General features: G+C 36.1%; 3 protein-coding genes across 4 annotated transcripts in view; 1 reads left to right on the forward strand and 2 right to left on the reverse strand.

The window, feature by feature from the left end:
* The window catches only part of LOC139980882 (apoptosis-inducing factor 3-like), a 76,491-nt gene extending 62,603 nt beyond the window's left edge, over positions 1–13,888 (reverse strand). The window contains exon 1 of the mRNA XM_071992884.1: positions 13,885–13,888. The gene's annotated coding sequence lies outside the window, so the exon portion shown is untranslated. The remainder of the gene's footprint in view (positions 1–13,884) is intronic.
* Positions 4,638–12,854, forward strand: LOC139980884 (uncharacterized). Its single transcript, XM_071992886.1, has 4 exons — positions 4,638–4,791; positions 7,631–7,928; positions 8,765–9,301; positions 10,716–12,854. The coding sequence occupies exons 2-4, from the start codon at positions 7,662–7,664 to the stop codon at positions 10,971–10,973; spliced, it is 1,062 nt and encodes a 353-aa protein (XP_071848987.1). The 5' UTR covers positions 4,638–4,791; positions 7,631–7,661; the 3' UTR covers positions 10,974–12,854.
* Positions 13,889–14,826: 938 nt separating the features above from the next.
* Positions 14,827–27,545, reverse strand: LOC139980886 (general transcription factor IIH subunit 3-like). 2 transcript variants are annotated; one of them, XM_071992888.1, is made up of 12 exons: positions 27,407–27,545; positions 25,212–25,325; positions 24,814–24,926; positions 23,612–23,757; positions 22,839–22,898; positions 21,772–21,801; positions 20,675–20,778; positions 20,031–20,084; positions 19,130–19,198; positions 18,529–18,664; positions 17,961–17,997; positions 14,827–16,521 (listed from the first exon to the last, which is right to left on the reverse strand). In XM_071992888.1, the coding sequence occupies exons 2-12, from the start codon at positions 25,296–25,298 to the stop codon at positions 16,449–16,451; spliced, it is 909 nt and encodes a 302-aa protein (XP_071848989.1). In that variant the 5' UTR covers positions 25,299–25,325; positions 27,407–27,545; the 3' UTR covers positions 14,827–16,448. The 2 variants fall into 2 exon arrangements, with proteins under 2 accessions (XP_071848989.1, XP_071848991.1); XM_071992890.1 differs by lacking the exon at positions 27,407–27,545 and adding an exon at positions 27,130–27,153.
* Positions 27,546–27,791: the final 246 nt, after the last annotated feature.

Raw genomic sequence — 27,791 nt, forward strand, 5'->3', positions numbered from 1 at the left:
CAATTTTTGCTTTGCAAAAGAGTAGGAATATGTTAACTATGCTTTCTCTGTCTGCAAGAAATGATTAAATTACAATATTACTGTTTGGCAAATAATTTTTTTTAGACTATATTAAAACATAAAATATGTCTCCCTTTTAAAGACTGAAATGCATGTATCATAACTTCAACCTTTCATAAGCAACACATTTTTCACAAAGTCAGACTGACAAATAAACCGAGGCCAAAGGTGGTCTCCATCTTATAAAATTACTTGAAAGGCAAACAGATGCTTATTAACATCCGATGACAGACACAAGCAGGTCCGGTAATCTACTTGGATAGGCGGAGGAAGAATCAAATTTGACTGTAAGGAAGGTGGAGGCAAGAAAACCCATTGGACAAAAAAGAAAAGAAGAAGAGATATATAAACAATAGATATATAAGATAATATGGGATGGATTCATGGGTAGTTAATAGTAAAGATGTCTAATAGGACTCCTATTTGGAAAGGAAACTTGATGAGAAAATCTCTACAATCATCCTGAACAGTGGCTTAGCCAATTTTCCCACTCTTCATCCTCCACTACAAATGCTGTGTCACGCCCCCCAAAAAATAGCAAAAATGATGCCAAAAGTATCGGTACATGTGTTGTGCTCATAGAATGGTAACCATCTAAAAACTGAGTATCTCCCTCCCCAACAAGATTTGGCACCCTGCATGTTTCAGATCTGGCTGTACTTTTTGTCTTGAAAAAATACGGACGAAGAAAACACACATTGTCTCGTTAAATCTACGTACAAGCAACAAATACGAAACAAAAGAAATGAGAAAAAAGAGTTGGATAATAAAAGTAGCTCTTACCAATAAGTACTGAAGAAGCCCTTAATGTCAGGAATCTTTATATAAATATATATATATATATATATATATATATATATATATATATATATATATATATATATATATATATATATATATATATATATATATATATATATATATATATATATATATATATACCACCCGTAATGTCACAGGTCTATAGAGAGTAAACACGAAACATCTATCAACTTCAAAATTATTATCAAGGAGGACATTTTCAAAGTTAATCTCATATGTTTTTGTTACCTTTCCGAATTCTGTTATTCACCTATAAGGGAGAAAGATTTAAAAAAAAGGGCAAAGACCAAAATGTATTTACTCCCTCACCTTAAAACATTATGAAGAAACAAACACAGAAAATGTTAATAAAGATCAAACTGATTGGTTTTGGTTCAATTATTTCAGGAGACAATGAGTCAAAAAGATGGAATATTAAGCAGAAGAATAAGCACACTACACTTGACATTTGCTGAATTGCTACTTGAAGAAAGAAAGAAAGAAAGAGAGAGAAAAATATGGCCGTATGTCTTCTAATGTTTTGCAATCTCCCAACAAAATAAACATTTCTACATTTCTACAGAAGCTTAAAAGTGCCATCAACATAAGAACATCTTTTCCCAATAAGTTGACATTTTTCAGTAAATTGTTTAGATAACAAGATCTTATAAAAAATTAGAAAAATGTTGGATTGCTCAGTTGCTTTAACTGAGCAATTGCAAAATGTTCTGCAAAATGTTTAATTGACAATTGATCATATCTCGTCAAATTCAACATTTTTCTGCAAAATGTTCAATTGTTCACTTCAATCCATATGAGCAATTGAACAATTTTCTGCAAAATGTTTAATTGACAACTTATCGTATCTTGTCAATTTAACATTTTTCTGCAAAATGTTGAATTGTTCACTTCATTCCATCTGAGCCATTGCTCCTAAATGATTTCTTAAATCATTTCCTACATGCCATCAGTCATAATTCGCAAAATATACAACAATTTAAGGAGTTTTGAGACAAAGTTTGCTGTTATTGCTGTAGTTTTTTTAATGCAAAGATTTTCACTCAACCCACTTGCGAGTGTAAGATAGGTGCTCTTTCGACCCATAGATTTTCATTGTCATATAGTCTTAGGACTCGCGCACACCTAGCTACGTACTGTATAGAATATACCTAGTACTATAGGAGCCCTGTGTAACAGATGCTTAGCTATCTTCTTAGGTATTTTTGCAGATGTTTTATGTTTGAGACACTACAGTATAGGCATTGCTGCTTATTTATGATTTTGCGACGTTTTACTTCGTCCATCACTTACCTTTGGTGGAAAAAAAAGTTTGGATTTCATACTGCACAGAAACGTAATTGCAATTATGTAGCGCAATGTATCTGCCTAACTATAACCTTTCTTCATAGAAAGTATTCATGTTGTAGATCTGTACTATGGGGACTTAAACAGTCATCATAGTGGCGAGTGAATTTAAGGAGTTTTGAGACAAGTTTGCTATTATTGCTGTAGTTTTTATATGCAAAGATTTTCACTCAACCCAGTTGCGAGTGCAAGATAGCGGGCGGGGGGATTTGGATTTGCCATATTGAGGAATCCTGTTGCTTTGAGGTCAAATATCATTTGAGGTCGCCAGAGGTCAAACTCTGAAACTCTTTTACATGATATCTAGGAATCGTGGATACTTCTATACTTGGTGTGTGGTTGCATCACATTGAGTAAAAGACCCCAATTGTTTTTGGTGGAGGTGTGTTTATTGCTACGTACAGTAGACTGTACATTGTAACAACTAGTTCTGGTTACTAACAAACAGAAGTCTAGTGTTATGAAGACATCGAAACCTCAATGCATTTTGCATTCTGGGTAGTAACTCCATCACGAATTGAGTAGTTTAGTTAAAGGATTAGTTCAGGTGTTATACATGTTTATCTTATATGAATGAAGACAATAAAAGAAACACAATGATGAAGAAACTGTTCAAATATCTTATTCCGTTATGGAGATATTCAAGTTTAAAGTTCTATCTGATTGTGTAGAAACTGCTGAAATCCGACTAGCTGTGATGTCACATCCTCACATTTCTGAAAGTCTTTGTTATTTTATTAAAATATTTTGTGAGATTTTATGACTTACAACCAAAAGATATGTCATGTGGATCTCATATTTGTCAAGGGAAGTATCAGAGATTTAACATCTGAAGAATTTTTTATTATATTTTTTATATTTGTGAAAAAAAATGTAATTTATCTTTATTGAAATATATCCACATAACATACAAAGATCACAAAACCAATAAGTGGATAAGGGAACAGACAAAGGTACAGGATATAATGGAAGTAATCAAACATCGTAAATGGACATGGGCCGGCCATGTCACTAGAAGGGGAGATGGAAGATGGAGCACGCTAACCACTGTATGGACACCGCTTGACGGGAAAAGGAACAGGCAAAGGAAGAGATGGAGAGATGAAATACAGAAATTCTGGAATGAAACCAATTGGTACACACATGCAAGGGAGAGAGAGACTTGGAGATATCATGCTGAGGCCTTCATCCAGCAGTGGATCGACAACGGCTGAAGAAGAAAGAAAATATCCACACATGTTAAGAAACTGAGGATGTGACATCACACCCTCACAGTTAGTCTTGTCTACACCAGTCATTTTCAAAGAAATTTTTATGTCTTCAAAGCGTGTTATCTCTTAAACAGAGCATGCTATCATGGTAGTTTCTTCACTGTTCTGTTTGCCTTTTTGAGCTCTTTCATACAAGATAGACATGTCAGACACCTGAACCAATCCTTTAAGTAGAAGGAAAAAGGATCAGGAGGGACACTCAAGTCCCCATCAAGGACCCTAAAGGAGAGGGGAAAAACTGAAGATATAAACACTCAGACCCGATTACAATGCTGAAAGTGCTTGTCCAAAGCATTCTTAAACCCATTCACATTACTTGCAGGTACAACTTTCTCAGGCAAACCGTTCCACTCATTCACAACCCTATTTGAAAAAAAAGTTACGCCGAATATTGATCCTACTTTGTGACTTTTGGAGTTTAAGACAATGACCTCTGGTACAACTACTATTAGCAAACATGAAAAAGTCAGTGAAGGATAAATTGTCTAGGCCATACACAATCTTGAAAACCTGAATCCTTTGTACATGTTTGGGCTTCTGCGTACGATTAGCGTACGAGCTATATTGTATCCTTTTTGTGCAGCATGTATAGTACACGTAAAATGAATGTAGTGGTGTTCTCTAGTTGTGATCACGGTAATCAGACAGTCAGTGGAATGGACCAATATTTTACAGTATAACCAAATTAAAGTGACGATCCCATCTTTCTGTCATGCTCCTATCAAAAGACAAAAATATTAAAATTGATTCACTTTATTCTGAAAAATTGAGAATGATTAGTTCTCCTGTCTCAAGAGTTCACATAAATTACGATAGGCCAATATAAATTCAAAAACACAAATCGCAAGAAAACAATTATAAAATAAGAATCTCGATATTGTGATTAAAAGCTGTCGTATAAGACTAGTGTTTCATTGGTTAATATATACTATAGTTACACGATTTTCTTTTCGTTGCTCTATATGACATCGAATATTGCTGATTTTTTTTTAATTCTGAATGCGCATGTCTTAGTCAACTACACTGAGGTGTATAGCGACATGACCTCATACATTTTAAGATACTTTGCGCAAACTCAGATGGAAAACAATTGAAATATTCCTGCCAGATCCAGGCATTTCCTGTATATCAAGTATCAGGGAGTGTACATGCGCAAACACCGGGTTTATTACCTACGCACGCTATTTCCTCAACTTTTTTATACTTAAGAGAAAGATATTGTAGTCCGAGCTCAGAACGATTTTTTCGAAGCACGTAATCAGACTGCTCAAGCCTGTTCATCTACATATTCGAGGTAAGTAAAATATTTAGATTTTATAAGTTCTAAAGAGTAACACTCCGATTTTAGTTAATACTACATGTTTGATTTCATTTACAATTAGCATTGGATGTGAGGTGGTGTTTCAACGGTTTCAATAATGTGATTTCCATTCCCTGTGAATTGCTCAGAGTATACTAAAAGACAATGTAGGCCTAATGATGGAAATTTAAGGAAAACGTATATTTCTTGATAATAAACCTAACCGCTTTCATGAAATAAAATTATCTGCTTCATCAGAAGAAATTAGTCTTTATAAAGGAATTGTTAAGAATACATTGCAAAGAGTGCGAAAACTAAAAGCAGTACATGCAATATAACTTCATTTGTAAACTTTTTAAATTCATATTCAAGTCATATTTAGGATAATATATAATTAAATTGAGCCCACTACCATTACGAATTTCCAGTTAAACTACGTTAACTTAAAGGTACAGATATATCATATTTATCCCACTCGTAAACCTTATTTAACAACTTATCTAGTTCGTTGACATCATACACTTTAAACAATAAAGTGTTATTTTAATACTTTAAGAGCTATCCTTCATTACACCAATGGTACGAGTTAAATACAACCCCTTTAAACGTATAGTATTAAACCCGAAATAAATGTTATTTTAACACATGAAGCGTTGTCCTTCCTTGCAATGGGTAAAACTGTAAGTGTTATTTTAACACCATAAGAGCCCTCTCCAAGAATGCGAGGAAGGACGATACAGTCTTACGGTGTTAATATAACACTTAAATGTTTTAGAGTCAACAAATCGGCTAATTCCTACAAGATGTGTCATGGGATTCGGTCAAAGTATAAGTAGATAATTCTAACTCTGAGCAGACTGTTGCCATCATTGTGGGGCAGGGACGAACGCTGGGAGGGGGGGGGGTGATGTGGCTGCCCCTCCCCCAGAAGGTTCCATCCCCAAAAAAGGTCTACCATTTGAACAGTTCAAAGTATCTCTTTCGACATCCGGCTTTAGGAATCACAAATGATTTTGCATTAATTAATGCATTAATTCCAACAGAACGCGGACCGAAAGGTTAGCATCATGTTTGATCTCTAGAGTAAGGCAAAATATGTCACCAAAAAACAGAACTAGTATTGTTAGATACAGGTGACAAACGCCTACAGTGGAATTACGACCTTTCTTACCGGTTTCGAACCTCTGGACATACAATCAGCGTCCATAGCCTAGTGCTTAAGGTGTCCGCGTACAGAGCGGGAGGCCCGGTTTCGAATCCCGGTGGAGGCTGGAAGTTTTTTCACTGTTCTTGATTTTCCAACTCACTACGATTTTCATATATATATATATATATATATATATATATATATATATATATATTTATATATATATTCGGTCTTTGTTTTATATATGAGAGATGTCTATGCGTCTGACACCTGATTGAGTTTCCGACGGACCAGGAGATTACCGGTAGTGTCACATTTAGTCATCATTTAGTGTCACATCGAGTCCATCCGTATATATCTACAGATAATATGATGGGAGAAAATTGGGTGACCATCATGATGATGTCAAGGAGAAGGCAGAGATGATTGCTCGCCGAATTTGTGGTCTTTGCTTTGTTTGTATATGAGAGAAGTTTGAAGCCCGTCGGTGCGGGTGACCCCTGTCAGACTTTCCGACAGGATAATTGACCAGGAAATCAATGTCACATTTATCTTTATCATAAAATGATGATAATGATAATAAGAAATACTCAATAAAATATTTTTCTGCTCAATTGCTCCCCGACGGGGGGATAGATATCCCCTGCCCCATTCCTCTTCTGGCACCACCCCTGGTCCTTAGATCTGGTGCTTTATTTTGCAACTTTCGAAATAAGTTTACCTTTAAGAATTTTTTTTTTGGGGGGGGGGGTAGCCTGATTATTGGGCAGGTGGTAAAGGATACATTACCCCCCCCTATTGGAATTATTGGGGCTCGGGTGCCCCCCCCCCCCCGCCATTGAAATGCCATCTCCTGGCTGGTAATTCGATGGTTTATTGCCGATTTACCTGCACAGTAGCAGTGGGACCAGTGGGTGGGTCGGTACTTTTAGAGTAAATGTTGTAACAGCAGTGCCGATGATTTAACATACGCACTGGTTTTTGACAAATTGTTTGACAGATTATAAGTAAAATCATGATGCTGAGTTGAAAGAAAACAGTTTCGGGCAGATAGGGGCAATTGAGCACATATACCGATTTTTTTTTCAGTTGGCTATTTTCTGACAAAAAAGGTAGTATAATTTGCAATACGAATAATTCGTGCGGAACACCCTAATTTATCAGTTAATGTCACCTTCGGAAAAGTAAATTTTAATCCCTCCTTTCACACACTATACCTGTTGATACTTAACCGATAAAATTCATCTGCAAAGTCATACAAGTTGAAATTTTAATTTGACACAGAACGGTTTGAATTTCCTTCCAAATTAACGGTGAGTAATTCTTAATCATGGCTTTAGTTGGTTAACAGTTCAGCCGATTCGGAGCTCATACAGTTAACCATTTTTTTATTACAACGCTAACCCTAACTCTATAACTCTAACCCTATCCAGTAAGTACAGTATCCTAGTTTAACACGTGTTAAGTGTTATTAACCTTCTCCAGAAGTTAATTACGAGCTATGCGTATCGGGTATTTCATAATAAATATGTCCAATGATCTAGACACTGTGAATGGATGTTGGTATATTTTACTCCAACTCGGACTCGAGCTGAAAGGATTCGAACTCGATTTGCATGCCATAGGCTCGACGTACGCCTACAACACACACCATGACTTTATGGAACATTAATTTTTAATTCAAAGGGAAAGACGCAAATCTTGCTGATACGTGAAGATGGCTAGGTTTCTTTGGGTCGCTTGGATAACTTTATCGTGGTTGAGCCACAGCAGCCTCGGTGGAGTTCATGAAATCGTGTACAATCAGGAAGAACTTCTAGGCAATTGTGGGGGCAGTTGCGAGAATCTTCCTGATCGAACCAACATGTTCGGATGCGAGAGGATCTCAGACTGCACGTTCAACAAAGAAGGCTGGAACTCAGGATTTGATAGATGTGACTGGTGTTCATGCCAGTGTAGAACATCAGACGATTTGCCTGACCAGGTTTGTTTATTATGATTTAATTTTATTTGCAGGATTAAGGTAATTCAGTTTTCAAAATTAAAGAAAATGCATTGCCATTTAGCTAACTTTGTTCAGCGTTATATTTCTAGATTTGCAAACAAAAACACGTTGAGCTAAATTTTTTCTCCCCATGCCCAATTTACTCGACAAAGGAATCGCATCGCAACTTTGGTGTTCTTGGCACGCTGCGCGCTAACTGATTGATGGTGGTGCTTCGCTTAGATAGTGCGACCAAAAACAGATGGCCCCTCTGAAAAAAATTGCCCCCCCCCCTTGGGACCTCGTTTGGCAACGGGTCTGACCGTAACATGCTGCTATGCATACATATCATAATCATTTTACTGTGAAAATACCAGTACGTGTTTAAACAAAGAAATATACCTGTGATGTGCATGGTTACTAACAGAAAGATACGAATTAGATACGACAAGGACTTAAATGTTTATTCCTTCTGCCTAACCAGCTGAAAAGGCTAAATATGGGTTTCTGCTCTAATTATCTGAAGAAAGTAATATTTTAATTTCATTTGATGAACAAAATTCAAACTGTTTGGATTCAAATGTCTATTTGTTGGCTTTCTCAGAAAAGATTTTCACCAAAAAAAATCTCTCTCTCCCTCTATGCTATGCTTTTCATATCTAATTATATCTTGAATAAAGAGAAACAAAAGAATAATTTTTTCTGTTTATGTAATCCTTTGATTGAACTCTTACTAGTATTTTCAGGACTAGATTAACCAGTTGACTGTACATGGACATTAATAAACAATAAACTGAGTACATTTCAAAGAATGCTCTTTTCCCCTTCGTTGGCAGGTTGTATTTTCCGAGACTCAGATAATCAAGGATGAAATCGAATTGTTTAACACGTGTACAGGTACGTGTTACGCACCTGGCATTCAGTTCACTGACAAGTTTAACTGTGATCAAGTACGAGATTGCAGGAAACATAAGAACGGTTTCGTAATAACTAAATTCGTATTTCTATTCGTAACACACTTTGAATACTGTGACTACTGTGAGTGTACTTGTGTTACCAAAGTGTTTCCCGACCGATACCGGCTTGAAAATGTCGAATACAAGCTTGATGAAATCAATATGGATAATAAGGACCAGTTAATCGTCGGAACTGCTACCTTCCAGAATAACCAAGACTATGAAGTGGAATTCTCGCGGACCATCAACGTCATCTTCACGGCGGAGAAACGATGGGATTTATCTGAACAATACGGGACGTCACTTTCGATCGGTGCTTCTGTTGGAATTAATGCATTGGGAGTTGATTTCTCCGCTGAGACAACTCTCACCACCTCTTGGGATTATACGGTCGCATGGGGAGAAACCGAAGTTTCGGTGAGTCAATTTTTGTTGAGCGAGAATGGGGCAAATCTTTTTTATCAGAGAGCCTTCCCAACGGCGCATTGATAATTTTTAAAACGGTAAAAATGCCCTGACAAGGCATAGACAAAATTACGGAAGGGTGCGCTCCCCATGTGTCATTCTGCACAACTTACAACATGTACTTGGACTTTTTGAATTGTATATAGCACATACACATATTTGGAAGGGTGGTGGTGTGGTTTAGCAGACTGAGTGGCAGCTAATTCTAGCACGGAGACTCATGTTCAAATTACGCCCGGGTCGTAAGAACAGTTCGTCAAAGGATGTACTGCAGTTGTAGATAGGTTTGTGATTTCTGGTGTTTCGCAATTGCTGTGTCTGGTGGCGAGGATCGTTGGTTTCCTTGAGATTTGTTCGACCTTGCTGCTCTGCAGTGATGTCGATCAAGATGCTATATACCACCCAGCTTTCAGCATTTGGGAAAAAAACTTACCAAACGTTGAGAGTCCACTCACGTCTGTCGGGTGGGTAAGGAGCAGGATGTGATGGTAACATGCCTGTCTCGTTACTCTGAACACTTTATTGCGCTTATCTTTTGATTTGTTCATAATATGATATCATATTACACAGAACCATACCGTGGTTCATTTCATGCCTAATACTTCAGTCGTTCTAAAAAAAAAACAACCATGCGCATCGCGAGCGCACTTGTTGCTATACTGATGTAACTTGAGGTGATACTTTGTAAAAAAAAAAATAATATGTTGTTCTATCGACCACTGACTATACCAATGTAACTTTTGTTTGCTTGACCTTGCTCATTCAATGAAATCTGCATGTTAATGTGCAGGAATTGGGAGGAGGAAGTGAGGGGGGGGGGGGGAATGACCGTCCAAGTGATTACGCTACTGTATGTCTGCGTGTGTGCCATTAGTGCAACTTGCGGTGTACCTTTTGGGATGTGACCCTGTTGCACCCTGTTCCTATACTTGGTTTTCTTGGAAGGAAGAATTTATGTCCTTCTCCAAAATACAATCCCATTCTTAATCGATGTAGCTGTTCTCAGCAAATCCCAGGACACATACGATTCCAGCCAGACTAGATTTAAGAATCGGCTATCGACAGACCAACGTAACCGGTTTGCATTGATCGAGTCGTTTCTGGCACGGATGATCAGTGGTTATAGTCGTGTACGAATCTCTCAATATTAAATGGAGCAAAGTCAAATGTAAAGCAATTCTTCTAACACAATGTCTACATGGTTGAACATTTAATTTGAAGAATTTTTGAAAACTTAAAAGCAGAAATTTTATTAAACTGTCGTTCGATGCAGAGAAAGAAATCCTGCTGCCTGGCATGATTACATACAACGTTAATATGTAAATTTTTTAGGAAAACACCAATTATTATCATATATTTTTTTTAGACTGTAGAAGACGGTGTTACTCAAACAGTTGCCGTACCTGCTAACTCCGTGGTCTTGGCCCAAGTTAGAGGCTGGAGATTCATGGGGACTGTACCCTACACAGCTGACCTTGTAACCATCTTCGAAAATGGAGAGGAATCTCGCAAGCAAGTCAGTGGGCTTCTACACGAGGTATCAGTGAGCGACTTCACCGCAACAGTTGGGGACGCCGATCCAGTCCCTGTCAAACGAGACTTCTTGCAAGGTTCTTATAATTAAAATCAATGGGTATCCGTAGTTTTGAATGGTATGAGGGAATTTTCTAAGTCGTTATTTAATTGAAACCATTGACTATGAGTAATTTGAATAATGTGAAGTACCGTATGTTTGTAAATTGTCGGTTGTTTTACGACACTCTCATCGAATGGTACCCCCTCCCCCGTTACCCTGCCTAGCTTTGAATAACAACTTTAATTCAGACTACCCCAAAAATTATCAAGTAAACCGTGTAAACAATACGCTTCGCGTGTATTGATAAATACACTATGTTGACTTGTGTCATATACAGTGCTTCTGTATCGCTCCAGAGTGATGATAATGTTCGTTTCAACGGCGATTAAGGTAAATGTGCCCTCCTTGAATAACAATTTGTCATTAATTACTCTAAAAGTCTTGGTAAAACAATCACGATTTTACCAAACATACGGTTACTTTTAACGCAAATGATTTGCTATCGTTTGGGTGGTTAATAAATTGTTAACTTTTGTTTATTGGTACCACGGTTCTTCATCCTGTTGATTCTAGTTTCATTCAAGTATTAACTCCTAAACTTAGTAGCATTAAGACTTTAACTAAGATAACGTAGAATTATTTAGATTATAGATAACTTTAAGGCACATTCAGAGTTTATTCCTGAAATAATGTACCCAATAATATTGTCTAAAATCGCGCTTACACTAACAACTGTATGATGTTTAATACCCATAATCCATGAGAAAAACTGAAACATACATTGTAGAACTGATGAAAACCAAACAGTATCACAAGGTTTCTATTAATTTTGAACGTAGATTATTTTTTCATCACTGTTCATCACTTTGCTTCTTCATATTTTGCGAAATAACGTGAGTATGAATAGCCGAGAAACACAATTTAAAGTATTTGTCTATAAATATGATACCGATTGCATTAAAAGAAATACCTAACAGTGTTAAATTTGTCTACTCAAACTCTGAATGTTCCTTTAATAAAAGTCCAGCCTGAATTAATTCTTCACGCAAAATATTTTTTTTAATAAAGGTATTAAAAAGGACATACCTAACAGAATACCCCATACTTCCATCATGTTCCCAATCAAAACGTGCCGTAAATGTTTTTGACAGTTTTATTCACATTATTCCAAAAATTTGAAAATTACCTTTATTGATGACATCATTTCCATAACACTTGAACAAAAACTTTGGTAAAGTTTCTCTAAATTTAAAACCTTTAAAAATAATGCGAACTATGTATGTATGTTTGTATGTATGTATGCGTGCATGTATGTATAAAAATATTAATCCTCCTGCAAACAGGAACTGGCGAAGTAGTCCTTTCTTGGCTTTTCAATGCCGGAAGCTAACCGATTTCAGTCACTAACATTCATATTTAACGTCCATGATGATGAATTTTCAATTGGAATGACAACTTGGTATAACTATACGATATAAAGTCATGGTGTTACTTCAGATAATCGGATATAAGTTCTTTTTGAGAAGAAGATTATCAATGTTCAGAACAGTAAAGATTATGAGTACATTATAATGAGAAACAACGGCATTCGTGTCCACGTGATGAACTGACATTCCATATGAAGTGATGGCGCTCCTGCCTTTTTGATAAATTGCCAAGTTTCAAAGTTATATAACTCAATAACCAAACAAGACATAGATATCAGATAAAAACCAAACTGTGCAGTTTTAAGTGTTCCGAAAAAGATTAAAAATAAAATTTTAGGCTGGACTTTTATTTTTAAAAAACTTTTCTAAGTAATTTATGCTTGCATGCGTGATCTAATCGTTTCAAGCAAGTTCTTTTTTTTTTTTTTAGAGTTTTAGTATAGTATGTAAGATTTCTGTGAGGTATTATGGTTCTAAATAAATAAAAGCATTCTGCAATTTCCTTTTCTTTATTGGTGTTTACTTCTGGTTTCAGCATGATGTCGTTGAGCAAGATGAGTCCACAGTTATCATAATCATCACACAATTTAAATACACAACAAGTTAAAGATCGATAAGCATAGGCTTTTGAACAGACTACACCAATTTGAAGCTAGCATATTATATATCGCAGCACCTGATTATTTTCTCGAAGCTAACACACGTTTCAGCAGCGTCTTTGAAGAACAAACAAGAGGGCAATCCATGGAGTTTCAAAGCTCATCGCCTACATAAAACAATTTTTTAAAGGGACATACAGGATTTCGTTGGTGCGATCAGAACTTTTAGAATACTTTGAGAAGTATTTTCAAAATAAACACCCATACCGTATTTCATTTTTACTGTAACTGTTTCGTACAAAAGAAATTTAGCAACATTCTGAATTCATTTTGCATGAAGGTATATTAGTCATTACCATTTCAAAATTCAATCAAATTTTATAAATTTTCCTAAATATTTTGCCCAAGAGAAAGCAAAATTATGAATATTGGAAGTTTCAACTATTGTGGATGTCAAATCTCATGATTAGGTCCTGAAACCCTGCATTTAGAATAATTATGAACAACATACCAAGTTAGAATACTTCCAGTCACAGACATCACATGGGCCGATTTAGGTAGAGGGTCCATGGGGTCCAGACCCCCCCCCCCCCCCCACTATTTCGACCGATTTGTTTTGACACTTTTCTTCCTTGCTGTCAAATCAGTCCAACAATGAAGACAGTGACGTAGCCAGGACTACGAGTTCAGAGCGTGAGGGGGCATGACATTAAAAAGAAGTCGGCGTATTACGCGCGCCGATATAGCTGTAAAATTGATAAACATATCAATATATATATATATATATATATATATATATATATATATATATATATAGAAAGCCCGTTGCATATGGTTGTAAACGCAGTATAGGCTGGCTTAGGTCACCATATTTTTTCTCGATAAACTCGCACTAGGTAACAATTTTAGAACTGTGATGGTTTGTGTTCATTTCGTATATATGGTAGTTCGTTAGACTATCTCTCGTATGCAATCCTGTCTGGGAATGAAAAAAATAGCGCCCTACCGCCCTCCCCGTTCCCAACCGGAGACGGAAAATTTACACCGCGGACTGGCGGAATAGTTCAAAATCATCAATCCATATGATAAAGGGTTATGAACCGTACTGATGGAGGTTTCACGTTCCATAGATTTGCATATGCATTTACCAAGCCAAATGCTTAATATATAGCCTATTAAAAAAAACGAGTTTACCAGTTGGGCCGGCTATCTGTTAATAAACATACAAACAAACGAAACATGTTTTACGGAATCAAACGGAAGATAATATCACTTATAGCTTATTAGGTTTAACTCTTCGCAAGAAGTAAAACGAGGGCGATAATGGAAGAATGACAAACAAAATATGATCACGCCTCTTACGACTTCTTTGAGCTCTCAAATCGTCTTTTCTTTCTTCCATTCGTTACTTCCACATGTACATAGACAGGTCAAATTTGATTTCTCTGAGACAGAAAGTCGTGTCAGAAAGGATTTACTATAAATATAAAACCTGAAATCGCTAGATTGAAAATATCACATTTTTGCTCTGACTAGAGTGATCTTGTAAGAATAGCAGTTCAATGAAACACAATTTTCATATTTGGAACTCCACCATAATTTGCTGGGCAACTTTTTTTTGAAATTTTAATTTGAGAGGATTATTAAAGAAATGGCTACGTCTGTTACATATCCTGGATTCATTTCACTTTATAATTTAAGCCCCTCCTTGGACCCATCTGTACCTGTACCAATCGTATGATAATATCATAATCCCAAAAGAATGAATGAATAGAATAGAATAAACCACTCTAATTTACATCTGAATTTCATATCTTTTTTTTTTACTTTATTGAGTGAAGATGAAAGATATCAAATCAGATTGAAAACAGACAATTTGATGACATTTAAGAATTTATTCCCTTTGCATTATGAATTTGTTATATCTTAGATTGAGCTGTTTAGTCGAAATAAATAATTAAATAAGTAAATTCACAATCTCCGACGATGATTTCCTGTTTGTGTGTGTTTATTTACTAATTATTCGGATACGATCGTTCATACGCATTTAAAGTGGGTCAGATTGCCTGGGTCTCCATTCAAAAAGTGTACAGCAGTGGTCCACTTTCACCTGGATTTTATATAAAATACTGAAAAATGCAACCTAAGGATACAGTGATAAACAAAGAATGCAAGAGAACGTTTTGTACATGAGATTGTTCATGACATTTTAAAGGGATATTCCGGTGGCAGAGAATAAATTCTAGACGCTTTCTGCATTTATAGATCATAAATCACATCCTCGTAGCATTTTGCATGGCAATGATATTATTTTTTCACATTTGGTGGTATTTTGCATCTGGCAACAACAGGCTAAATGATTTCATCACTGCAATATAATATTTAACACACAGTTGCTCTTACATGTTATTCTGAAACAGAAAACGTTGATAGTAAATCAAACATACCAGATGGTTTCAATAATAAATCAACAAGAAGATTATGAAAAGAAGTCAAACTTTTAATGAAACTTTGCTGTTATGACAGACATCACAGTCCTACTTCAGAACTTTACAAAATTTATTTACAAATGTAAAAATGCTGTATAGTGTTTCAACTCTAGGTTGGTCAATATAAACACTGCACAACCGTGGTATGGAAAGGGTTGTCAACTCTTGATGAGTAAAATCTGTGACACCATCTGCTGGCCTGAATTTACACAGCTCTATTTTTGTACAAAAAAAGGTTGCAGTACTGTATATTGTATTACAACAGAAAAGGTAAAGACTGCTACCACACAGGCGTTATATAACATTGACTATGTTGAGATTTAGCAAGTTTTAAGTCCATTTAGACATCGTTTCATCAATAACACAGATGTAGGTTCATTCATCATTTATCAGTCGCTATGTAAATACTTGATATTAACACTAGGCAGAAATATAGCATACACCAACTCCGTTAGAATACCATTTCTTCTACATCCATAAGCATATTATAATGTAACACAAAAGGATAGATGGTCTAACTTCAGTCAATTTTATTGAGCAGTATCTTGCAGCATAAGTGGTTGTGTCAGTAAATATGTTCACTTACAATACATTCATTTTCCAACTTTTGTGTGACAAAGAGAATTGTTCTTCCCATTTGTGAAAAACTTGTCACCCTTTGTTTAACACTAGGTTAAAGTATTGCATATACCGACTGTGTGTTAGTAAAGACTGTCATCTACTATACATCCATAAACATCTCCTTGTATGTGACATAGAGGATAGTTCTTCCAATGTGACAAACTGGCAACAAACACATCATCCTTCTATTCAACACTAGGTTGAAATATGAAATACACTGACTTTCTTAGGAAAGACTGTTACTCATGTTATGTCCTTCCGACTCATTCTCAACTACATCTTTGTTCTTCACTTGGATTTACTGTCCTCTTCACGCTCAGATTCATCACAAGGTATCCATCCCGTCTCTGAAGTTTCTCGTTAATGCAGACCTTCATCTGCTTTCTTTCAGATGCCACTTGCCTGGGATTTTTTCTTCTTCTTTAACTTCAGAGGAGCAGCTTTTATTTTAAATGCAGTACTTTTGGTAAAAGTAAAGAAAAAGACAAACTGAGTAAACATTGCCTATTTCAGGTTACGAAGGGACAATGGAGATGAGACACACAAACTAGACTATATAGACAAGTTTCCTAATGTGAATAGATTTTAGATGGGCATGGGTGAAACACCACAATTAACCCTCGGAAAATAAAACATGATTTGCAGGGATGTATGTGTATATACATTTCTTTCCTTCAAAAAAACGAATCTCTGTCTTATAAATTACTTATATTATGATATATAATATGGAGGTGCAGGTGTGGGGGGGGGGGGGAGGGCATAAATGTTAGTCCAACACACCAACGATTAAAAAAAAGAGAGAGAGAAAATAGAATTTCAACAAATTAATACACCTCTTAAAGCTTGGGGGAAAGAACTAGTAGCCTTTTATAAAATCACACACTGCTTGATGCAACAGCTGTTTGATTATGATCTCAACACAACTTAAAGTAGTTTCTCAAACAGTGTCTTGTGAATACTCTACAAAGTGGTCTGCTTATCCACAAAGGTGTGAGAACTCAGTATTACCTCATTCTTTGCAATGCACTGAAGGATGAAACCCTGGTCATTCCATTTTCATTTAGGGTAATAACTAACTATTTGCAATATATTACTCCTCGTAAAAGTACTTTAATGCTGGATCACTTTAGTATTTAGTCTTGAATACAGCATTATACTGTTTAGCATAATAGCAAAAAATAATCTGATACACTGATCAGTTAAAAAAGTTACTAGCTTTCTACCATTGTGACATATCACTGAATTTAAGTTATTTTGAACAGTATATTCTTACAAAGGAGGATTAATTGAATTAATCCCAGCGAGCTGAAACTTACCCAGGACAGTTTTTTTTTTAAATTCCTCTATACACAGTTTATACTGTTATGAAAGTATTGTAAGTGTAGCCTAACTGTTTATCTTTGTTTAGTATCAAACACTATATGAAGAAATGAGGATACTTTGTCACAGCCATGATGGGGTAGTGGTTCTCAGTTGAGGAACCCCCTCCACTGTGTGGCAAAAAACTCATTTTGACATTATTTTTACATGAAAATGGTAAACAACATTTAGACTTGAAATGTTAATCACATTGTTACAGTATATCAGATTGGTTGAAATGCTGTTATTATTGACAATTTTACCTTTCTTTGCTGAAAATTGGAGCAGTTAAATGACTAAACCACTGCACAAGAAAGCTAATTCACTGTATTTATTACTTGTAAGTTTGTTTCGAAAACTTTGTAAAATCCACCCAGACACTCACATGTGATACCAAAAAGGAGGACATTAATAACAGGAATTTTGTTTGCATTGAAAACAATATTAAAGTCCTCTTGTTAAGATTTAATTTAACAATTTCAGTAATTAAATTGCACATTAGAAAAAAACGTCTTTAAGAAACAAAGATTTTTTACTCACTGGCATGTAGAGCAGATCGGACTATACGCACAGAATACTATAGAAAGAGTAAAGAAATCGTTTCTGTTAATTAGAATGGATCTTAAATTACAAATCATTAAAATATTTGAAAATTATTTAAATTACATTAAACAATTTTTTGGGGCAAAAGAGAGTAGGAATATGTTAATTATGCTTTTCCTGTCTGCAAGAAATGATTAAATTGAAATATCACTGTTTTGCCAAATACAACAATTTGGACTACATAGCACATAAAATATGTTTCCCTTTCAATGATTTCTTGGTTGGCGATGGACTTATTTTTAAACCAGTGATCATTCCAAGTAAGATATTACTGTACCAAGATAACTTCCTTTTGCATTTCCATTGGGTAGCAGATACCAGAAAAATGACATGTGCACACAATTACACACATCTGTATCACAGGTAAAAGCAAGCCCTAAACAAACAACACAGAACACAAATAAAATGCACATATTAATAACTCCAAAATTTCAACGCAACACAATTTTTCACAAAGTCAGACTAACAAAAAAAAACCGAGGCAAAAAAGTGGTCTCTGTCTTACTTGAGAGGCAAACGGAACAGACGTAGCCGATGCTGATTAACATCCGATGACAGAAACAAGCAGCTCGGTAATCTACTTGGATAGGCGGAGGAAGAATCAAATTTGACCGTAAGGAAGGCGGAGGCAGGAAAACCCACTAGACGAAGAAAGAAAAGAAGAATAAAGAGATAAATAAGAATAGAACAGATAGAATCCTGGGTATTTAATTGTAAAGATGTCTAATAGGACTCCTTTTTGGAGAGGAAAGATGAGGAAAAAGATCTCTGCAATCACTCTTGAACAGTGGCTTTGGCTAATTTTCCCACTCTCATCTTCCTAACCCCACTCTCCTTCCTACACTGCAAATGTTGGGTCAGGCCCCGACAAAATAGCATTAAATGATACCATAAGTATCGGTACACACGCTGTGCGCATAGAATGGTTACAACCTAGAAAGCAGAGTATCCTCCTCCCCCAACAAGATTTGGCACCCTGCATGTTTTGCGTCTTGAAAATATACGGACAAACAAAATACACATTGTTTCGTTAAATCTACGTTCAAGCAATAAATACAAAACACTGGAAATGAAACAACGAGTTGGATGATAAAAGTAGCTCTTACCAATAAGTACTGAAGAAGCCCTTCAATGTCAGGAATCTTTATATATATACCGCCAGTAATGTCACACGCCTATGGAGAATAAAGTGAAACATTTATGAACTTCAAAATTATTATTAAATGAGGACATTTTCAAGGTTAATCTCATATTTTGTTTGCTACCTTTCCAAATTTTGGGTTGTTCACCTATAAGGCAGAGAGAGAAAAACAAATTGCAAAGACCAAAATGTATTTACTCTCTCCCCTTTGCACATAATGAAGAAATGAACACAGAAAATGTTATAAAAAGATCAAACTGATTGATTTTAAATCAATTATTTCAGGAGACAAAGAGTCAAAAGGATGGAATATAAAGCAGAAGAATAAGCACACTACACTTGACCTTTGCTGAATTGCTATTAAATTGGACAAAGAAAGAAGCAAATGTGGCCATATGTCTTCTTCTGTTCTGCAAACTCCCAACAACATACATTTACAGAAAAAGTATGATCACATTTCTGTTTATATGTTGCTTATCTAACATTGGATGCAGCAAAAAGGAGTGGACAGGGGAGTGGGGAGGGTTCATATAGGTTCATATAGGGAAACAAGATAGGACAAGAGGGAGGAAGCTTTATTCAAACGGAAGTAGGTTTGGGGGTCAAGGGTAACAGGAAGGGGGAGAGAGAGAGGACATGAGCGGGGGAGGGGGTGGGCTCTATTGAGATACTGTCCAATGGTAGACAGAATATGATTTGACACAATTAAATGGAAGAAGCTGCCTCTGTAATCTATGATAGTTCACATGGTATAAAACATTGAAATTGCTGAAAATAATTATTAATTGAAAATATAGAATATTAATACTATTATAATTATTACGACTAATATCATATGAATCGATATGAAAAGGATTTTTTCTCACCTGTTGTAACAAGCCAGAGTCCGCACTCAGTATACAAGCATCGATGGTGACATTCTGTTTTGATAAAAAAAAAAAAACACGGCGACAACTTGTAATAAAGTGGTGCCATCGGTATAGATTTAATGCTTTTGTACTCAGACTACACAGATAAGACTTATAATTCACTAATGTCCTGTGATGGTACAGGTTCAAGAAACTGTTTCCTAGAATCTTTTTCTAATTTTTTTTATCAATGGTATGAAGATTTCTATTCAAGCAAAGAAGATTAAATTTAAAGAGAAGCTTTAAGTTATACAAAGGTGGATATTGGGAGGGTAAGGCAGGGGCGTAGCAAGAATTTGCCAAGGGAGGGGCGAAGCCTGTAGGTAAACTATCTCAGCGTAGCGCCACTATGAGTTGGCGCGAAGCGTAGAAGAAAATTTTGGCCAAAAATGCCTCCCAGATCGCTGGAAATGGCACTTCCCAGGCCTTGTAAGGTGAATCTAAGCATTTGCTATTTTGAAATTACTAGCGATATCATTAAAAAAATATGCTCAAGGAGGGGAGGTTGCCCCCACACCCCTTGGCTACGCGCCTGGGGTAAGGTATGATCAGCTGGAAGTATCCTCAGAGGTTGATTCTGTAAAATGGTGGAGAAACGATACCTGCTTTTGAGCTGTAAATGTGACATTCATAAAGTTCATGTACTGGGAGGCGCTGTCTTCTGCTGCTTTGATCACTAAAATCCTGGAATGAAGATTCTGACCGACTGAGAAAAAAGAAACAATAAAGAAAAAAGAACCAGTGAAATAAAACTGGAAGAATACTCTTAAACCAACGTACTTATTGAAGCAAGAGATTGCAAAAATGGAAGATTTCAAAGCATGACAGAAATTTGAAAATTATATTCCAAAATCTGCTCTTGTAGCATCAGAATATTTACTTCACATAGATGACACGATAAACTACATGGATAAGAAATGGTCTGATCTTACTGTGTGAAAAAGTTGAGTAGAGGGAAAGCGCGCAGGGGTGTAAATTCCCACTCTTTTATAATAATTTATAATTTTAGGTTTATAGTCTTGTTCAGGGCCAAGGCCCTCTCACACGACTTTACAACTTAACCCTGGTCATTGGTAACTTGTCACACCTACACACCAAAGTGTGCACAATTCAATCAATCTCTCCTGGGGCACCACAGTGCACCACAACCACGTGTCCCCCGGGGGACTTCCCATAGGGTGCAGCCACAAACCGGCGCAAACAACTATATTTACAAGTTACCTCGCAAGTCCCATTTATACACCTGGGTGAAGAGAGGCAATGGAGATAAAGCGCCTTGCCCAAGGACACAACGTAATGATCTGGCCTGGACTCGAACCTGTAATCCTTAGAACACCAGTCCACTGCATTAACCACTTGACCACAACGCCCTCTTTCATGAGCATGACACTCACAGAGGCAGGAGAAGCATGGATTAAAGAGACAGGACCCTTTCAATCATGATCTTATTGCTCAAAAATAACAAGTAATCGTCCACAATCCGACAGATAAGTTTTACCGGTGTCAGAATTAAGCTTGGAGAATCCTCGCCAATATGACCATTGATGTGAGAAGAGGGCGTTGTGAACATTTTTTCGCTCCGCCAATCACACTGATCTGGGGGTGGAGAGAGGTGGTGAGAGGTGGATGGGGGGGGTTGGGGTAGGGCGGAAAGCTCAAATTCAAGGAATTCAAATAGGTCATTTTGAAAAATTCTTACCTCCAGCCTCCTTCTCCATTCGTTTGATATCTTAAATGACAGGAATGTTAAAGAAAGAAATCTTTTCTTTCATTTTATAAATCAATCTAAAAAAAATATTACAACAATTATTGAAGTCTCTATAGCACCTGTAAACGTAAAATGGATGGAAAAAAGTCTGAGCATTCAATTCAGTTTCTGGCTAAGGTACTGTGACCCCATCCAGGAATAATTATTATTATTATTATTATTATTATTATTACTATAACTATTTTCATTATTATTATTATTACTATTACTATTACTTTTTTATTATTATTATTAAAGGATCTGTCAGGCAGGCATTGCCACCAGCAAATGGCAGACTGGGTTTAGCTGGTGGAAGCAAAGGGCGTTGTATTCCAGAGATCACTGATCTGAATCCTACCTCTAGCCTAATAACTTCTTTGCTCATTCAAAGTATTTTCAAATTAGTTCATTATTTCCCTGTCACGTTTGAGTTACTGTAGTATGTCAGTAGTTAAGCACATCTACAAATTTAGGGAAGAACAGCTCATTTTAGTCTAGAGACATTATGCAAAGTATTTGCACCAAAATATGTAGTTTTATATTTGCTATAGTCACTCCTTGTCATAAGAGCTCTCTCCTGAAATCTATTTAATCACTCAAGCAAGCACCAACACATTCAGTTTCTTTTTTTTTATAAATAACATAAAATGTATCGAGACAAAAATATGCAATAGAGAATGAACATTTAACAAACTGCTTTTCTAATGCAAAAAAGTCAGTGTGCAGTTACAGTTGTGAAAAGCAAAATGGCCTCGCAATGTGACTGTTCTTCAGAGGCAGAGGAAACAATTTAAACAGACATGGTGTTAATTGGAACTTTGAACAGAGTAGAATTGATACTTTATTTAACTAAATTGACTTGGTTTTTGTTGAGGCTAGACCTGTAGATTTAAATTGGGTGTTTACAAGTTGACTTTCAAACAGGACAAACACACAGTGTCCCTATCAGTGCACATACATATACGAACATACTAAATGATTCTATTCACTCAGTGTCTTCTTGTAGAGAAAAAGGATACAGCAAAGGGCCATTGCTAGTGAACCAGAGAGGAGAGTATCTGTGTGGGACACCACCGGATCTGGAAAGAGATTTTAGCAAAAAGAATTGTTAAATTGGGGGCAACTATGATACCAAAAGGATTTTATATAACACGTAAAAAAAGCAAAGAACCAGACAGGAGAGTATCTGTGTGGGACAAAACTGGATCTGGAAAGAGGTTTTAGCAAAAAGAATTGTTAAATTGGGGGCAACTATGATACCTAAAACGTTTGTTTCATAGGATTTTATATCACACGTAAAAACCAACATTTTTATCACAAACTTTCTAGTGGTAAAAAGAGAGTAAAAAATATATAAATAAAGTACACTAAAATTTAAAAATGTTTTCTCCACTGTTGTTAAATTATCCCAAACTTGCCTGACATGAATATTTATGAGTAACAAGCTTACATCTCTCCTCTCAAGTCTCAACCAATAGCACTCTTGCTCTACCATTTCTTGCTGGTAACTTTGTAAACAACGTTAATTGTTAGCAACCTTTCACTTCTGGCCATTGACCCTCCTCATTCTAAAATCCAAAGTAACTACTGATGTCTGCATTTTTATATTTGATAAAAAAAAAGCACAATTTCACATCAACAAGGGCAAGTCCTTTACTGTACACTTCTCCAGATAAGACTACGATTCCATGAGATAAGACTGCTTTCACTTTGAACAACGAATATCCCTACCAGTAAACTATCACACTTAAATGACTAAGGTGAGTAAATATCAATGAAGTGTTCAACTCACTACGTGCGATGAGATCCTTTAACTCTTTCATAACATCCGACTGCACCTTTGCAAACTGTTCGTATTTTCCATCCTTAGATTTAATCTGCGCTAAAACTTCTGTTTGATGAATGTCTGCGCTGCCTTTACGCGGGTAAAGGTAGCGACTGTGGGAGGTAAAGAGAACATGCATGAGAATGGAATGAACCCTGTTCCTGTTACTATTAAAATTGACTGCTTGTAAGAGATGCTTTAATACTGAACTATGAGGATCGAATGAACCCAACATTCCTGTTACATTTAAGATGGAATGAACCCTGTTCCCATTACTTTGAAGATTGACCACTGGTTAGAGGTGTTTACTGCACTCTGAGGATCGAATGTCCCCTGTTCCTGTTACTGTTAAGATTGACCGCTTGTAAGAGATGCTTACTGCACTGTGAGGATCGAATGAACCCTGTTCCCGTTACTATTAAGTTTGACTGCTTGTAAGAGATGCTTACTCCACTGTTAGGATGGAAGGAACCCTGTTCCTGTTACTATTAAGATTGACCACTGGTAAGAGATGTTTACTGCACTATGAGGATTGAATGAACCCTGTTCCTGTTACTATTAAACTTGACCACTTGTAAAATGTTGCTTACTGCACTGTAAGGATGGAATTAACCCTGTTCCCGTTACTATTTAGATTGACCGCTTGTAAGAGATGCTTACTGCACTGTGAGGATCGAATGAACCCTGTTCCCATTACTATTCAGATTTACCGCTTGTAAGAGATGTTTACTGCACTGTAAGGATCTTCTCATGGCTGAAATAATTTTCTGCATCTTTAGGACAAATACCATATCCTCATAGTATTCTATATCGCATAATTACTAAGTTTTCAAATTAGGTCGTATTTTGTGAATGCATCTGGCAATGATGTCATCATGGCAATTAAGCTAAAAAATGTCACTGATTTCCTTTTTGCTTTACTTATTTATCGAGAGAGGAAAATTAACATTTATACAAACAGAAAACAAGAAAAGAGTTGCATTTTGATAAAAATTCTAAATTTACAAAGAACATTGACAGTGAAGAAAACAGTGCCAGGTTTTTAATTCAAGATTGCTAATTAACTATAAATCAGAGAACAAATCTAGGTTATTTCCAATATAGTAACAACTAACAACTATACTTAATGAATTGTTTATAAGTTCATGAGTAATATGCAATATGTTTACCTTTCATTAGCATGACTACCAATAACAGCAACCTTATTCTGTGGGCTGGCCATCTGGTGCGCATTCACAAAGACCATAATCTGTTCCATACATTGTGGCAATGTTGAACTGGTCTGGAAAAAGAAATCAGAGCATGAAATATTTGATCATTTCCTTGAAAGATATTAAACAGTAAACAGGAACTGTACAAATAATTTCATGATACTCATTCGCAACGGAAGTTTGTAGGTCGTTTGAATATTTGCAGAACTCCATATGTGCTAGAATGCGGGCACTGCTAAAATATCATGTGTGGTACCACATTGAAGAACTAACTGTTGCAGTCAGAGAAACATCTAAGCCTTGAGTAAGTTTTTAAGTCACAAATAAAAATAACAATGATGATTAACAATTCAAACCTTTTCTTTTCTTTTTGAAGATCCCCACCATACTGGATTGACATCAACAACCACCACTAAGAGACCGCCTGTTTCTTCTGTTGCCATGGAAACACCAAAGAAGGAGGTGCAGTTCTAAATCAAGAGAGTTGGAAAGCCTTCATTAAATTTCCTCATTATATTAAATTAGTTAACATGCTAGCCCTGTTTCCAAGAAACTGAGTATGCACAGTAACATTGGAATTCATGTCATTTGTCATTTTTTACAAAACATGGATCAATGTTTCATAATTATTATCCATGAGTCAGGATGGCGCATAACATGGGAGGACATTGCCCTTAATTTTACAGTTTATTTTGGGGGTTGTAAAAAAAAAAAAAAAATTAATGTTTGTGTGTGTGTGTTTACTGTTTGGTAAATAATTTATGAAGCTGAGTGCCACAAAATCTCCATAAACTATGCTATTGATGAATTTCAAACCTGGTAGGTGTAAGACTGGGTTGGGAATAGAATGCCTCTGTGACTTATAATGTCACTCATAGACAGTGATGCGGGTGCCAAAGTTACAGACAGCTATACCGATGCAGGAAATAAGACTATTAAAGTTCATGTCAATATACAGTATCAGATAAAATATCATATTAACATAAAACAACATAGATCACATACTGTATATACATGTTCAAAGTCAAACTTGGCAACAAACTTCTCTAACAGTAAGCCAATCGATTCACAATTTTTTAATGTAAGTACATGCCTACATATGCTGTTGTCATTGGTTCAGAGACAGACAAGAAAATGTTCCTTTTTATGGGGTTTTGTTTTTGGCTTCATTTCCAAGTAACCCAAACATCATCATGATGAATCAAAACTGACAGAAATGACATAATAGTTTCAACCTATATTAGGCCTTATATATAAGGGTAGGTACTTATAATTATAAAAGCCATATTTATTAAGAACTGCTTGTTAACCCGAAAGTGTAGGCCTATTGAGAATCTTTAAAAGTAACTGGCAATTGATAAATTCAATGAATGTTCATGACTGTAACTTCAGGTGGGAGATAAAAGAATACAGGCCAATGCTAAAAAAGAATTCTTATTAATCAAATCAACCAGAAAGCATTTTACAATATAATTTTTTAACTGTGGGCTGATTTTGTGTGCTTGTTAACCCGAAAGTGTGAAATGGCTTTTCCTTACTACTACTACTAGCGCAATCAGAATGTCAGACTAAGAAGTGGTTACATACCAAAGAATACTGCCTTGTTTTTTATTTACCGCACATAACCAGTGTTTTGCAGTCTAATTGTATCTCCTAGAAATTCTGACCGGCAAACTTTACACTAGGCCTAGTCTAGTAACTTAGTAGGCTAGCTACTTTAGACATGCTAAATGCTGTAATATACTGACATTGTATAGTAAAGGCTTCATAATTGACGCACCCCCGTAATTGACACACCTTCAATTATTACTAGCAACGATACAGCAGGCCACTTAAACTTTTTGCAGTCAAGCAGAATTACATATTGCATGAGTTTGAATCCATTTCAGCTATTTGCTGACCAAATAGTGGTATTTTTTAAGCTTTTAACACCCTCCCCCCAGCTTTGCATGTTTTTTTGGCATTTGGAAATCTTACACCCTAAAAATAACCAACATTACATCAATATGATAACACTACTCTCTAGGACCGGACCTGTCTGAGCTTAGAGGTTCAGAACATAGCAAACAGCATCTTAAGTCAATGGATGTATACTAAGGCCTAAACTACAGTTAGCTTATCGACGAATGTGTCAATTTAGGGGTATGAAAGAACTTGACACGACAGACATTTTGTGGTCAAATTCTGCTCAATTGTACGGTGCATAAGCACAGAACCTTAAATATTTTGAGATCATAACATTTCTGAGGAACTACACTTATGAAAAACACATACAGTTGAGTGATTTGGATTTTTCCTTGATAGATATCGTTGATCAAATCCTTAAGTGCGTCAATTATGAGCCCACCATGCTACTACTACTATTCGCTAGCAGTGATTGTTTTCGTGAAACTAGTACCCATACTCCATAGACGCTAAGTTTGCTACACAATGGAAGGCTAATACTAAATCTCATTTCAGTTAGTGTAACCCATATTCTGCTCTATGGTGTAACCCTCTCTCTCTGTATATTACAGCTATGATAGACAAAATTGGCGATCAAAATCCTTACCAGTAAATCATGGTTTCAATTTTCCTAAGTTGGACTTCGTTTTTCATTTCGCAAGATTCGTCTTTGCATAGGCTACTCTTAACCATTTGTTTGGAACGCCGAATTATTAACTTGTTTTTCCGGAAATTTGGATTACGTACACACAACAATGTATGGCTCTTATATCGAAATGAAGGGATACTCTGGTGGCAGACAATATAACGACATCTTAGAGTGATGAAAAATCCTTTTTTTTTCAACATTTGAATGTTTGGTGCGTCAGAATTGAATGTTGAATGTTGGTTAGTTATGAGGACCGGCCGACTCTACCGGTTTTCAGTCTGTACCCACAGTTTGCTCATCTCCCGGTAGATTGACTTGAATATGTATTTTCTTATAAATTTGG

This window comes from Apostichopus japonicus, chromosome 15 (genome assembly GCF_037975245.1).
Source record: "Apostichopus japonicus isolate 1M-3 chromosome 15, ASM3797524v1, whole genome shotgun sequence".
Lineage (NCBI taxonomy): Eukaryota > Metazoa > Echinodermata > Holothuroidea > Aspidochirotida > Stichopodidae > Apostichopus > Apostichopus japonicus.

Excerpts from the sequence above, each read along its gene's own strand:
- LOC139980884 (XM_071992886.1), top strand. The coding sequence starts at position 7,662 with ATGGCTAGGTTTCTTTGGGTCGCTTGGATAACTTTATCGTGGTTGAGC. Across the intron at positions 7,929-8,764 it reads CAGACGATTTGCCTGACCAG|GTTGTATTTTCCGAGACTCA; the intron begins GTTTGTTTATTA and ends CTTCGTTGGCAG. Across the intron at positions 9,302-10,715 it reads GGGGAGAAACCGAAGTTTCG|ACTGTAGAAGACGGTGTTAC; the intron begins GTGAGTCAATTT and ends TATTTTTTTTAG.
- LOC139980886 (XM_071992888.1), bottom strand. The coding sequence starts at position 25,298 with ATGGCAACAGAAGAAACAGGCGGTCTCTTAGTGGTGGTTGTTGATGTC. Across the intron at positions 23,758-24,813 it reads GGTAGTCATGCTAATGAAAG|TCGCTACCTTTACCCGCGTA; the intron begins GTAAACATATTG and ends TACCTCCCACAG. Across the intron at positions 20,779-21,771 it reads AATGGAGAAGGAGGCTGGAG|TCGGTCAGAATCTTCATTCC; the intron begins GTAAGAATTTTT and ends CTTTTTTCTCAG.